General features: G+C 38.2%; 1 protein-coding gene across 2 annotated transcripts in view; it reads left to right on the forward strand.

Moving 5' to 3' along the window:
* Positions 1-14,926, forward strand: part of Opn3 (opsin 3) — a 43,149-nt gene that overhangs the window by 14,286 nt on the left and 13,937 nt on the right. The window contains exon 1 of one of the 2 annotated variants that reach the window (XM_013520533.1): positions 13,926-14,251. The exons of the other annotated variant lie outside the window; for it this stretch is intronic. Coding sequence (XP_013375987.1) covers positions 14,086-14,251 — 166 coding nt within the window. The 5' untranslated portion in view covers positions 13,926-14,085. Of the gene's footprint in view, positions 1-13,925; positions 14,252-14,926 lie in introns of those variants that run through there. 2 annotated transcript variants of the gene reach the window in all.

Raw genomic sequence — 14,926 nt, forward strand, 5'->3', positions numbered from 1 at the left:
AAAAAAAAAAAAAAAAGAATATTAAAATATTTTAACATACTTTTTGGAGGAATTCTATTCACTTGAGAAATTATCAGCAAGGTGATAGAATTGCATGCTTAGAACAACATCCCATGAATTTCAGAGGAGCTAATACAAGACTAAGCCATCTACAATTGAACTGCATCGACTGGTGGTTGACCAAGTAATGAGATAGTGCAACAGCCTGGCATTTTATAATTGGATGTTAACTATAGAAAATACCCAGCTGAAATGAAGTGAATCAGTATGCTCAATGCAGATAAGGATGTTACTAGGTTACACTGCAGTGCGAAGCACAGGGTTCAATACAATCCAGCTTTTATTAAGTACAGACTATGTCCCAATTTCTCTGCTAAACTAGGATACAGATATGATAGTTGTAACTGACATTTATTGAACACATTCTATATGCTAAATACTTTTGGAAGTTCTTGTCTTTAATCCTCATAACAGCTGAATTGGATAGATCTTATTACTATAGACGCTTTGAAGGCTGAGAGCTTGACCCATATCACACAGCTGGTAGGGAAGTGGCAGAAGCAGGCTTCCAACTCAGGCAGTCTGACACCATAGCCTACATGCTATGACTGAGGTGTGATGTGGCATCTTCAGGAAGATGCCCCTTAGGGCCAGGAACCCAAGGATCTACACATTTTCCTAGAACTTCTCACTTCTTTAACATACTGTTTAAAAGCAGCCTGTACACGTAGGTATTAATGTTTCTATGTCTAGATGAGAAGTATCGATAAGTTTGCCAAAATTACAGAATTAGTAGTACAACTCCCAATCTGCTGGGGGTGACAATGCTGCACAATTAGCCATTGTATTAATTGGACTATAATAATGACTACGTTAAAGGCATAACCCATAATGGATGCACAAGGGAGTTATTTTTAGTTCTCTTTAGTCTGACTGGGAAAACGGGAGTACTTCTTGAAAGAAAAGGTATTTGGCCTGGGTCCAAGAGGTTGAAAAGGATTTGCATAGGCTGATATGAAGGAAAACTTTCCATGCAGGATAAATAGTAGAAAACAAGGCATATGGGCATTAGGACATGGCTTGCCAGGCTCTTGCATGCCATGCCTGGACTGGTTTAGGGAGGCAGGACATATGGGACGGGGCAAAGCATTAAGAGTTTGGGACAGCACGCTAAGGTTGGGCTTTTGGCGGGTAAAGATGTGCTGTGTAAGGTTTTCTACCTAAGACTTTTCAGAGGTCAGCATAGGATGGTGGGAAGGAGGCTGGAATAAGAGGATGTAGGTGGACTGCTATGGAGGACAAATGAGTATGATGTGATCTGAGCAGGACAGGGCACTTGGGAATGGAAGAGAGATTTAGAGGTAGACTTACAGTTTGGAAGTAGAAATACAGCATCCAGAGAATTACTGTTCATCTCAAGGTAGAAAGAGAAAACCTGCAGTGACTAAAATTTCATTTGGTACTTGAATGAATTAACACATGTGACTAAGACCAGTAACAAGTTTTGAGAAAAAGCACAGTGATACGGTTTCATTCATAGGTGATCTGGAAAGTGGTCAAATGCTTGGTACGCCATGCTAATGTATTCTAGTAGAGAAGCAGTATTTTTAAGCAAGAAATAAACGAGTTGGTTTATCAGAGACAGAGACCTCCATCCCCTGGTGTCTGTATAGAGTAAAACCCCATAGGAGACTTACAAGGGTCTAAGTTGGGTCAGTTCTAGTCAAGGCAGCAAAGGACAGGTTTGAGAACTATTGAGATTAAATCACCATGACTCGATAGTTTATTGGCTGTGAATGCTTCAAGGAAGGAGAATTAAGATACTTAAGAGTGAGCAGGTATAGAGCTAGAAGGAATGCAGACACAGTGTCCTGTCTGATTCAGCATGCTAACTCCCACTCTGGATTAGCTCTGGGTTTGAAAGAGTCCTTTTCTAATATTGCCAAGTATATACTTTTTTTTCTTTTCAGTCTTCCCTCCTAGGCTTTCCCTCAAGGGTTTTAACTGGGGACTTTCTGTGCTTTGATTATCATTCTGTCCAACATTTAGGCCAAATAGACATTCATGCAGTGGTGGCAGGAGAGAGATAAAGTCCTAACGAGATGACCTTATTTCAGGCCCTACATTATGCAGTTTACATTTTATTTCGATTGGGCAACAGAAGTCAGTGCCACTTTGGACTTCCAGCCACAATTATTCCACTTGCTTTTTCCTTAAAGGAAAAAGACCAAAAAGCCACATGACAGAAACAGCAGAAGACCCAGGGAACAGAAATGGCATAGAAGTGAAGAGGAATTTCAATATGAGCCTGGTCCAAAGTGTTGATATTACAAGGTGATTGGTAAACTAATGGTTTGGCAATTGATACTCTATAGTAATGGTTTAAAACTGAAAAGTGCATATGAATCACATGAATTATAAGGTCCATCATTAACACTTACTGTATATAACAGGCCAAGTACTAGTATAAATGCTTCATGCATATTAATTTTTTTAAAAATTAACTCATAATCTTTACCCCAACTCTATGGAATACTTGAGTAATAGTATTACCCCCATTTTACAGTTAAGAAAATAAACCGGTGCTTTCATTTAGCTTGTTCAAGGTCATACAAAAAGTGAGCATTTAGAAAATGAACCAGGTGTCTTCAGTCGCTGTGTTACATTGTCTCTGTCTTCACAGCACCGTTAGAAGAGTGGGAGAGTATCACTGCCACTTCCAAAACGTGACTCCCTTATTCCATAAAACCTTTGCTCCCTTGGTATACCCTCCTAGGACTGCGAAATTAAACTCACCTCGCACTGACGTGCAAGGAATCTAACACCTCTTTAGCCATACCCTCTGTGTGTCAGTCTTACCTACCCTAAGATCACTTTATCAGTTGCAGGTCATGCAGGCATCCCAGCTGTCCTTTGACTTCTGAATACATTTTGCTGTTATTTCTTTAAAAAGCCAATCCTCTATATACTATGTGCTACCATTATATCCTCAAAGATTTTTATTTTATAAACTTTTAAATTCAGCAAAACGCAAAGGACAGTTTGTGCCCATGTATCTAACATGCAAGGTGAACAGATACTATCTTTAGAGAATTAAAATATTGCAGGTAAAATTCATACTTATGTATTTCCTTTCTTCTGTCCATTCTACTTCCTCTTTTCTATAAGTCATTGCAGACATGAATTTAAGGCAAATACAACCGATGCTTTAATCTTTTTTCTTAAAATTTATTTACCCATTTTCTCCTTTTAATGGATATCATGTTTCCTGTTCTTTTTTCTGTGATAACCAGTGCTACAAAACATAGCTTTATAACATCTCTTCCTACCCAGTGTGCAGAGTTTATCTAAGATGTGCTATCTAATATGGTAACTGTGACGTGTGTGTCTCTTGAGTTCATGGAGTGTAGCTTATCTACACTGACAGGTGAGGATTTCAACATACACATTTGGGGGAGACACAGCATTCAGCCCATAACAGTTGGGTTAAATAAAACATTACTCAAATTAATTTGCTCTACTTCTTTTTACCTTTTTAAGTGTGGCTACTAGGAGAACATAATGTGCGTGGCACACAATGTATTCCTACCAAACAGGGCTGCTCTAGGGTATATAAGGAAATCTAGAATTGCTAGGCTTGTATATACTGTGCAAAATTTCACATTGTTTTCAACTTCCTTTATCCTACCCCTTGGTACAAAGCCCTCCCTGTTGCCTCATTTGGCTGACCTTTCCTCTCTGAGTGCCTGTGGTGATTATTAAGTCTGTATGTCTCATTTGGCACTTAAAATACATGACTTTGTATTTTGCTTTGCCTTTTGTGTTGCCTTTTCCTTTCTATGTCAAGGACCATATGTCTTCTGACTTGGCTTCCCCAGCACTAAGCTTAGGGCCCTACAACTCATGAGCCACTCAGATGCTTAAGGCTTAGACATACCTAGGCCGTTGACTGTCGACTTCTGACTATGATTTGTCCTGGAATTTTATTTAGACTATGCCTTGAGTTTCTTGTGCACTCCGGCTTCAGTCTGTTCTCTGTCGTAAGGCAGACCTCCTTAGAAAGGAAGTTTTCACTTTGCCTCCTTTTCCGTGATGAAACTGCTGTTCTCCCCTAAACCTGGTTCTCCTGTGCCTGATGACGCCAGGGTGAACCTCACATATACAAAGATAGTTAGCTTTCTAAGAGTTCATTTTCAAATGACATCACTTGCATCCATTTTCTGAAATGCTATTATCTGGTTCTATAAAATATGGCATGAGCTTACTGGATTGTAGAAACCTGCAGAACTGCAAAAGAAAAAGGGACAGGTAGAGAGGAGTAAAAACTAAAAATAAGTATTATGAAAATCAGAGCTACTTATATAAACTTGAAAAGTTGGCTTTGCCCTTTACCTTGGCATCTTTACTGACCTCTCACTAGGGAATTTTATGCCTGACACTGGCATCTGGTTCCTATGCAATACTTGTACTTTGCAAAATGTTAACGCAGTGGTTACATTTGGTTCTTTTTTTTTTTTTTTTTTTCAATACTTGTACTTTGCAAAATGTTAACGCAGTGGTTATGTTTGGTTCTTAAAGTGGGGGCCATTTACAGACTCCTAAATACCAGGTAGGGGAAAAGGCTAAGCAAGTTTTATAGCCCTGATTGACACTCAGAAGTTTTCCTGAAAGTCTTCAAGTACTAACAGATGAGGAAGTATTAATGAAACGTTTCAAACATAAAGGACATAGTAGCATTGACTTTATGGTGTAGGTGCTATTTCCCTGCTAGGGTTGGTCTCTCCACTGGCTACTTGAAGCATATTCTTGTATTCTCTCATTTCTTAAAGATGTAAAAGAATTCTTACAATGAAAACAAGTCGAAAAAATTAAAAGTAATCCTCAGGTATAAGAAGAAGTGATATAGTAGAAAAGAAGAAAACCTTAAACTCTTGAAACCCTGCCATATATGTGAGAGTCTTATTGAAGAGAATCATTTCATAGATGATTGTGGTTCTTAAATCCATCCAATCCTAGGCCATCATCTAGTACATGGTAGTGCTGTTGGTCTGCTCCAGATGATAAGAGGTCATGGGGAAGAATTCAGGGGCTGGAGCAGAAATAGGCTGTGTCAGAGAGACAAGAGAGGACCGCCTCCTGGACTGATGAATGTGTGTGCAGACTGTGTAGTTAGGAGATGTTCCAGGCATCATGGTGTAGGATTGACATGGAGGGAGTCTTGTGTGCCTGTAATGCACATTAGGTCTGTGGAGGAAAGCCTGGGAAATGAGCGAATGACATGGGATTATATTAAAATATATTTTATTTTAATTTAGAGCAGTTATTCTGAAAGTCAAAATCGCCAGTGGAGTCATTTACACATACAGATTTCTAGGTTCCATCCCTGGTCTACCATATGCAGTATCTTCAAGGGCTAAGCTTTAGAATCACTTTATCTTCCAAGAAATTTGCACCTACCTATGTTGAGAGCTGGCTTTTGGAAACATTATTCCTATCAAGGAAAAGAGACCTGCATCTGTGATCTAGAGGGTTTTACACTGGGCATTAAGAGGGAGCACTAAATCCATGTTGAGCCCAATTCCATGATATAGGAGAGAAGCTTGAAGTAGAAGGTGAATGATTCTGGAAATCAGCCTTGCTCCAAAACCTACCCATTTTGCTTTGTGGCCTTGGGCGTCATACCTTGTATTTGTAAAGCTTCTCTCTTTCATCTTCAGTTTTTTCTCTGGGTCTTCTTCACTTGATATTGTCAGGTCAAAATGACTAAGACTCACTAGGAGATGATACTTTCTTGCCAATCCAAAATTACCCATCCTGGCCAGTGAGAGGGATTTTATTTTGTACACCTATATAACCGCCTGACAAATTAGTGCGTTAAGGCTCAGAATTTTGTACCAGTATTGCCCTGCCCTTGCTATATAGCACTTGTGCCTTCTTCTAACACTGTCCAGCAAACTCTTTATCTTCTATTCCCCATTTGTGTATGATCCTGGTTACCTTAGATTTTCTAGTTGATTAATTATGCAGAGAGAACATCCTAGAGACAAAATCAACACTGATACTTGGCCATTCCAATACTGTGCACTTGAGTCAGCAGCATGGTAATAGAAAGTGATATAAAATGGAATTGGTGTTATTACCATCTGCTATACAACCTAAACTTAGCTGTCTTGAGGATTTTGTAAATTATAACATGCCTGTATGGAATTTGATTAAGTACCTCTTAAATTCCCTCAATGTGTTTTGTTTTGTTTTGTTTTGCTTTTTTGTGGTGCTAGGGACCAAATACAGACCCACATATGCTTGGTAAGCATATTACCACTGAAACAAAGCCCCCAGCCATCCTTCCTAATTTTAATTTGCTTTTCTGAGCTACCTCAGATTGTCTTTCGTTGGTGCCAGATTGGTAATCCAGGAAGGAGTATTTAGAAACTAGACTCATATTGCAGACAGGCTTTCACAGACCTGCTCTGCAAGTTATTCATATGTTGATTTTTTCATAGAATTAAAAAGACTTCAAACTCTGGCAGGCCAGGGATTTAGCTCAGCAGTGCAGCATCTGCCTGGCAAGTGCAAGATCCTGAGTTTGATTCCTGGTACAAAAAAAAAAAGACCTCACACTTTTCCATTGATCACAATGACTTGCTTTATCAAATATTGGCAGGGGAAAATCTAACAAGAGCTCTAGACTAGCAGTATAGATGAGTATGCATCTAAGCAGAATCTTATTAATCTTGTGACCTTAGGCTTGTCACAAATCTCACGCTCTTTTCCCATATAAATCAAATGGGGATAGTCTGTCCTGTCTTACATGTCTATGAAGTTTTGTTGAGAAAGACATGAAGTACAATTTCTAAAAGTCTATGATCATTACATTGTATGAAATGAGGTGTTACAATGTATTGTTGTAGCAGAACAGATGATAGATCTAATAGGAATGCCTTTTAACTTTTACATCATCGATAAAAAATATTTTACAGAGGTTTTTAGTAGTCAAATTTATTATGTAATGACTGTCAGATAGTATATTTGAGTTGAAACAGGGATCCCTTAGGAGAAAGCCTTAGGAAATGAGTCTTGTTTTATGTTCTGTATAGTGCTGCTTTTTACTGGGAGCATTTTTCCTCTTCACTGACATGGGTATTTTCAGAATCAAACACTTCAGCTGTTTGATTAATTACAGAAGTGGCCTTGTTTAATGCAAGACAGATATACAGTCACTTGTATGTAACTTTTATTATCAACTAACATATGTTCAAAAATTTATTCACATGTTGATTTTTTTCAACATATACTAACCCCTCATCAACTATTCCAAGTGCTAAGGAGGACGTCAGGATACAAAAAGATAATGTTCCTCTTGCTTAGGTTTTACAGTTGAGTTAGAGAGAGAAGACATGAGTACGTAGAACTATAACAAAGTATAGTAAGTAGGAAACAGCAGCCTTGAAGATACAGTCCGTGTTATGTATGAGCAGAGTGTGGCGTGGACTAAGGTAGTTAAAAATAGTCAAGAGGACTTTGTCTAGGTAATGGAAGAAGTATGCAGAATTCCGTGAAGCCAGAGCATTAAGCAAAAGGAGTTTTGCATTAAGAACCTTGTGACAAATAAGGTAAGACATAAATTTCCGCAGAACAGAGCTTAAGGCAAAATATATGTGCTAATGACTTATTGGAGAGTATAATTCCAAGGAATCAAGAATGAAGGAACAGAGGAAAAGGCAGGAAGAGATGAGGCCAAAAATGAGAGGTTGCACCTCTGAGCTGGCTACAAGTTCATAAAAAACCACAGCAGATTGCTTGGGCTTGCAGGGCATCTTCAGCAAGGCTTTATGAAACTGTTGTAGCTTAAACCAGCCCAAACTGGGGGAGAGTGTAGAAGCAATTTCATCTCTAGCTTCGTCTTGGCTCCTGACTAACACAGATCCAAGCCCATTCTGTGAGGCCAAGAACAGATGTCATTAAAAGAGCCAAAGATAATAAAGGGGAGAGAAGCCTGGAATGATTTCCAAGCTAGTATACAGTTCCCAAGGTAGCCCACACCGTGTCTTACCACCTCCGTCAACAGCTATTTGCCCTGCTTCCTCTATTAAAAAACCTCCCTGGACTTAATGGGAAAAATGCACAAGAACTATCAGTGAAGGGCAGCATGACTAAGTACAGCTGAGACAATAGTACAGACACTCGATCTGTGAGATGCTCATCGCCACAGACCCCGCATGAGGACCATCTTTTGAATCACTCTCTTCTGGGAGATTCATTGATCCTTTTGTTTAGGGAGATCCGAGGTCTGCTGTGCTACAAGTATTTGGCTGGCTATGTTTCTACATGGAATTTAAGTCTGTTTAAGCCTCTTACTTGAAATTATTATTTTTTTAACCCGTGGGAAGGGGTTTAACTTTCCCATTGTCCTGGGTTTTCCTTGGGACTGAATCCTTATGTATTAAACATGAAGACTTTTTTTTTTTGGAACAAATAATTGAAAATAGAATTTGATAAACATAGGGAAGCAAATATAAAGGAGGAAATTATTAACTAGTCCTAATTTTCTGCCTTAATAAATATGCAGTAAATATGTTAAGGATGTCCACTAAGAAACAACCATCCTTTTGGTGTTTTAACAAACTACTTTTGAGGATCCAAAGGAAATTGCTCATTCCCAACAGTCATAAAATATTCCAGTGAAGGCAGTCATCTCAAATTTTATCTGAAGGTCTTCAGTTTAACAAAAAAAATTGAGTTGACAACATGACCTCTTCTGATATCAAAGGTAAGCACAGTTATAGAGTATATAGTAGATAATTGATAATTATATTGGCTTTCTATAGAGCTGTCCTCAACAACATAAATATTTTAATAATTCCCAAAGTAAAATTAGAAAACTGCATAGCAAGGACTTTGGAAGCTGGACTTGGATGTGCGTCATGGCTCTGCTTTTTATTTATTGGCTCTTAACTTTGGCAAGGTACTTTACCATTTTTGCCTCAGTATCCTCATCTATACATCAGTCAAGTTTAATAATTTCTGCATTTTTCCCAGAGTTGTTGTAAGGTTTAAATGAGATCTCAGAGGGAAACTGCTCAGAACAGTGCCTGACACATTGTAAGTATATTGTAGCAGTTAGTGGGCTAGAATATCCATTGTTCCTAAAAGAAGGAGGAGGGTGTCTGCAACAAATAATGTAAATAAGATTTCAAAGAAAAATTGGCTGCTTAAGGGAATGTGGTTTTTCAAGCATATGAAGCACACTTTTTCTTCAGTGTTCAGATATGAGTACTACTAATTAATGAAATCTCATCTGTATTGAGCAACCTTCAAATAGTTTTGCTTCCATTACTGTATGTAGATAAATATAATTCAGCTCCATCCTTACAATATTTTTACAAACCAATGTATATTTTGAAAGAACAAGACTGGCATTTTGACTAGCTTGAGAAAATGTGTACCCTCTGCGTTTAGATCATCATCACCTAGCCAACTTTAAAAACCATGGCAGGTTTCACAGAAGCTCATTTTACAGGTAGAGAATTTGAAACAGTCTACTCAGTGATGTATTCAAAGTGGCTCACAGGATTCATGAAGAAGTGAGTTATTCACTAATCATTTTCCACAAATCTCTCTCCTTTCCTTTCCAAGTCAGTATAGCACTTTTTTACCCAAGGGAACAACTCAAGCTTTCCTGTGGCTCATTGCCTGAGCCAACAAAGATTCGCTTTCTCAAGTTTATTGGACCCTCATCGCCTCTTCTCTTTCCCTGGTGCCACTGCATTACTTTGGTCGCTCATCACAGTGTATTTCTCCGCTAGGTTTCCCGATAACCAGACTGGTGCTTCCTCATGATTGTTTTTCCTAATTGCAGCCAGAGGAAATTTTCCGTGAGATAAATGTACAACAGCAAAATCAAAAGAAAATAAGACAAAGTCTTTTGGAACTGCACAGTGATAGAAGTGAACTAAAACAGTTTAATGGATTTTCTGAGCTGGTGGGATACATTCTAAAGTCCTCATAAGGCACTGAAGGGTCTTTCTGAAAGAGTGCTTAGTCTTTCATTTCTTTATTCTTACAACTCTCTGCTTCCACCATTTTGAATTACTTGCAGGAACCCCAATGGTGCTTGTTCTTTTAAGTCTCTATGTATTTACATAAACAGTACCCTCTTCCTGAAAAAGGATTAGTATCCCCTGCCCCGTCACCTTCTTTTTCTGCCAGATTAAAAGGTACTTAAGCTTTCAGACTCACTGGTTTTGCCAGCTTTCCACAGAAAGTCTCCTCAGCATTCCTCTGCCCACGCTTAGATGGATTTTCTCCTACCTCCTTCTCTGGAGTGAGGGTACTCTCCCTGAAGGCATGGCTCATCTCTGGGTCAGGAGCCAGGCAATACCTGTGCTAAGCACTTGCTCTGTGTAGTATAAACTTATCCAGAGTCTAGAAGATTGGACTACAAATAAGCTACTCAAGGTGACACCTGGTGACCAAAGGAGGAAAATAAATTTGTTTTTGGTTCTTTGTACGTACTGCCCAGTAAGTTCATCGTATGTTTAAATTCTGCTCTATCCACTTTTGTGTGTCCTGCCCACTTCCTCCCACTGAAAGCAATTTTGTTCCCAATCAATAACAGTAATCTTATGCATTGTAAATAATCTCATCCATTTAACTAAGTCCATTCACATTTAATACACTCAAGACACACACATGCGAACACACAATGACAGGATGAGGCAACATTTTTTCACCCCTATTATCCCTATTTTTTTGGTGAACAAATTGAGATTCAGAGTGTTAAGTTAATTTTCCCAGGGTCCCATGGTAATTATGTAAAGAAACTGCCATTTTATCCAGGAACTTGGCCTCATATAATTCCTCTATGGTAGAATTTATCACTGTTTCATAATTTTATTTCTCTTTATAACGCAGTTGTCTTCCCATTGCCTACCACAGTGCCTAGCATGCTATATATGTATTGTATATGTTTCTTGATAAATGTTGTAAATGAATGTATTATCATCAAGTTCTGTCACAAAAGTCTGTTAGACTCAAACTGTGTGGAGGTAACGTGAATGCCCCCCTTTCACATCTGTGCTTTTGTATAGATTGGGTTTTGATTGTGCAGATCCTGGGTCTGGAAGTATTTTTGTTCTTTTCAACGTGATAAAACGTTCCCCAGTATTTCTCCAGGCAGAGATACGTGCTTCTATTGCATTCTATAGCTGCCTGGACATAGCTCTGTTTCAGCACTTAGCACTCTTCTGTAAGCATTTGTTTACACATCTGTCTTCTGCACTCAAAGCTGTCAGCATTTTAGGCAGAGGACAGCAGGATCAAAGCAGCCAGCTCCAAATGGGCCGGTAGATTGAGGGCGGTGTGCATCCTGATGTGAGCAGGCAGCAGGGTTAGGCAATCAGCACCACAGGCAGTGATAGACTGTCTTCAGAACTTCCAGGGGCACATAAACCCTTTCTGATGGCTGTGCAAGGAGAGTTTTACAAGCAGCCCTTCCCAAATTCTCAGTCTCCATTTGTACTTTTTCCTTGATATCAGCTACTTACTCCCAAGGCCCTTCCTTCCTCAGTCACCCTTCTCCCACTTTACAGAGGCAAACCCTCACCCTTCCCAGATAGATGAAATCTGTCTGTAGACCGGGCCAGTAAGTGGTGAGGGAGGCTCTGCGAAGATGAGCACAGAGGCACTTTAAAATACTGGTGAAGATTCTGAAGAAGCGAATGACCACTCAGGTGCTTCCCAGTGATGTTCTTTTAACAAAAGTAGTTGCTAGAGGTAAGTTCCTCAAAAATAACTTTGGTAATAAATATTGATTTTTGGTATATAATGTAAGAAGAGTTTGATGAAACATAGAAGGAATGTTCTTATAATTAATAAAATTTGAAAGTAAAAAACTCCTTCCATTACTGCCTGGACATAAAATTGTGAAATATGTCTTTATATGCAGGAAAAATGAGAGTGGAACTGATCTTGCCTCAACCTAGTAGTAATAGTAATAGTAATCTTAGATATTATTTCCTTGCAGTGAAGGAAAACCACATTTATCTCTGAAGTGTATTACTAATTATATTTTCACTTTTAATATCTAACAAAATATTTTGATCAATTGTATACTAATAATAAGCTTAACTCGGTTAATATAAATTGTGACAATATAAATAGTGCAATATATAAAATTTTTTTAGATGGTCAGAAATTTAAAAATTTGTTTCAAAATACTTTTTTTTGGCAGAAAACAGTGAATAATTCATAATCTCTAAGCCATACCTATATATTTTTGGGGAATAAAATTTTTAAGAGAAAGGCAGAATAGACAGGTAAGTTTAAATTATCATTCATTGTTTTATAGGTACACATGTACATGCACACACAAGCACAAGAAAGTATACATGTACTGTATATGAAACCGCTAACGTATTTACAAATCACTAAATATATTGAACGTATTTATAAGAGTAAGGAAATCGTTTTATTTTCAAATGTTTATATTTAAGCAACTCTTTAAACCTAAAATTTATGAAAGTAGATGTTGCTCTTTAAATATATAAGTTTGTATATAGTTTTTCAAATTTTGATTAGGGGAAAACAGTAGAAAAACAACTTGAAGATCCCTGCTAGGGCCACTGTCAGCCCTGGGAAGTGGAATCAGCTTCACACCGCCCCTGATCTCTCGGGCGTAACTACATGTCCGGAGTCCAAGGCTCTCTTGCAAGAATTGGAGAAATCTCACTTTGCTTTGCCAAAGTTGCTCTTGCAACCAGAAACGCTTGCCTCGATGCTTCCTATTTCTGAGACCCATTCCATCTTTTATGGTCCAACTTCAGTTCTATTTCTCAACGAAGCAATTTTCACAAAGCAATCCACTGAGACCTTACTTTTTCTGGTTTTTATTGCACCATAAGTTTAACATATGATTATATATCATCTTACATTACCTTCTAGTATTGCATAGGATTTTCAACTTTAGAGGAATGCCATACTGTTGTCTCCCCAGGGTAGGAATCAGGTAGGAATCATGCTGGAGATCATTACAAGACTTCTACAAGATCTCAACACTGCGAAATTACCCCAATACCATCTGTGAAAAAGGAGGTGTCTCCCTCTAGTGACTGGAGGTGGTATTAAAAACAAAATCCTAAAATTGGAATTAGCACTGGTTCTCAAAACTTGGCTTACCACATAAAGATAGAGATATCATCTGTAGATATGATATGGCCTGATGCATTACGAATGCCCAGTTTCAGCCGTCGGCTTTCCCTTTGCTTTCCATGAGTTAAGGGAAATGGATGAACTACATTAAAGAGGAGGTATGAGAGAAAAAGATGGTGAATGTTTAAATTCTTTAAAAGTTTACTACTATAAAAGAAATATTGCCATTAATCTTTCTCAAAATACTCCCCTTCTTGGAGAATACACTCATGCTATTTCCGGCCACTTTTTAAGGCAGTTCCTGCCACTCTTTAAGGAAGTCCTTTTTTTGTTTTTTACACTTTATGGCAGCCTCTGTGTCCTGAATCAGTTCATGGACATTGCTTTCATGGTCATTTTTACTTTGGAGAAGAGCCAGAAGTCTCAGGGTGCCAGGTCCATGAAGACACGTGGTAATGTTTTTACAAGACTGCCTTTGGATAGCAGCAGCAGCATTCACCCTAGTTTTTCAGGACACCTCATAATGACATGAAAGAGGACTTCTAGAACGGCTTCAGAAAGCAGAAAGAGCAATGGAGTAAGTGTGTTTGAAGGGAAAGGGAGTATTTTGAGGGGAATTCCTGACAATGTCCTTCACTGTAATAAATATTTATTTAAATATTCACCATATATTTCTATCACATCTCATAATGAGGCTCAACATCTGCTAAAATATACATGTAAAATAGTTGTAAAACAGTCTTTTCATTCTCATCTTCCTGGGTTATGTTCTGGGAGTTACACAGAATGCAACACATAATTTTGACCGTAACACACTTCATTGGTAAATGAAGTGTCCATGGGGGAAGAGGAACCGCCTTATACTTTCTAAGGAAGTATATACTTCCTTCTAAGGAAGATGTGATTTAAGATCATTTCTAAAGAGTCACCCAGAAAATGGACTCAGTCTACTACAGCTGCAATCATTCTTATACCCGTACTGTCCGGGTGGGCCCAAGAAATGCAAGGAATGCTCTCTCTAGGCCTGTATTGACCAGTCACGGGCCTGAACGCTGGAGACCGAAATCAGGCACTAGAAATTTGCTATGCTTGCTAAGCGAAGGTATGATCAAAACTATACTAACATATAAAAATCTTTCTGACATAAATGAGCAGATGGAACAATCTATACCCTCTGCCATACTGACTTATCTCAAGGTTGAGGGCTTTTGCTCTTAGCTCTGCCATCACCATGCTGTTGTGTCCTTCCACGTGCCCTCTCCCTTGTTGCTCTCTGCCTATGCTTCCGTTTCTCCTCACAGTACTTCACAATCTACTTGTTTAGTTTTTAAGTCTACAGTATCTTATCCACTGGGCTTTGAGTTTCATGATGCACTTTAATAGACCTTGACTTATAACTATTTTCTAGCATAATGATTGACACATGTAGATAAGCAAGGAACATTAGTAATGAATGACTATGGACATAATCATATGCTGAGGTCAGGTTATTATATCAGCTTATCGCTTTAACCTTAAAAGCTCAATTTGTCATCTCTAAGGCATGTTGGACTTCACTAATTTAAAAGTGTCATTAACTGTACCAAGTTTTCTCATCTGTGAAGGAGTAAATCATGCTTAATGCAAATTAACTAAAATCTGAAGGCCAATACATATATATCTATATTTTTTAATTTCAAAAATTAAAAAAAACTAACAAAACAACAATGAAGACAAAATCAAAACAACACAAAAACAACAAAAGTGATACATGAACTCAAAACAAAATGATAGGAAT

The sequence above is a fragment of the Chinchilla lanigera genome, unplaced genomic scaffold (genome assembly GCF_000276665.1).
Source record: "Chinchilla lanigera isolate Chin_1 unplaced genomic scaffold, ChiLan1.0 scaffold00005, whole genome shotgun sequence".
Classification (NCBI taxonomy): domain Eukaryota; kingdom Metazoa; phylum Chordata; class Mammalia; order Rodentia; family Chinchillidae; genus Chinchilla; species Chinchilla lanigera.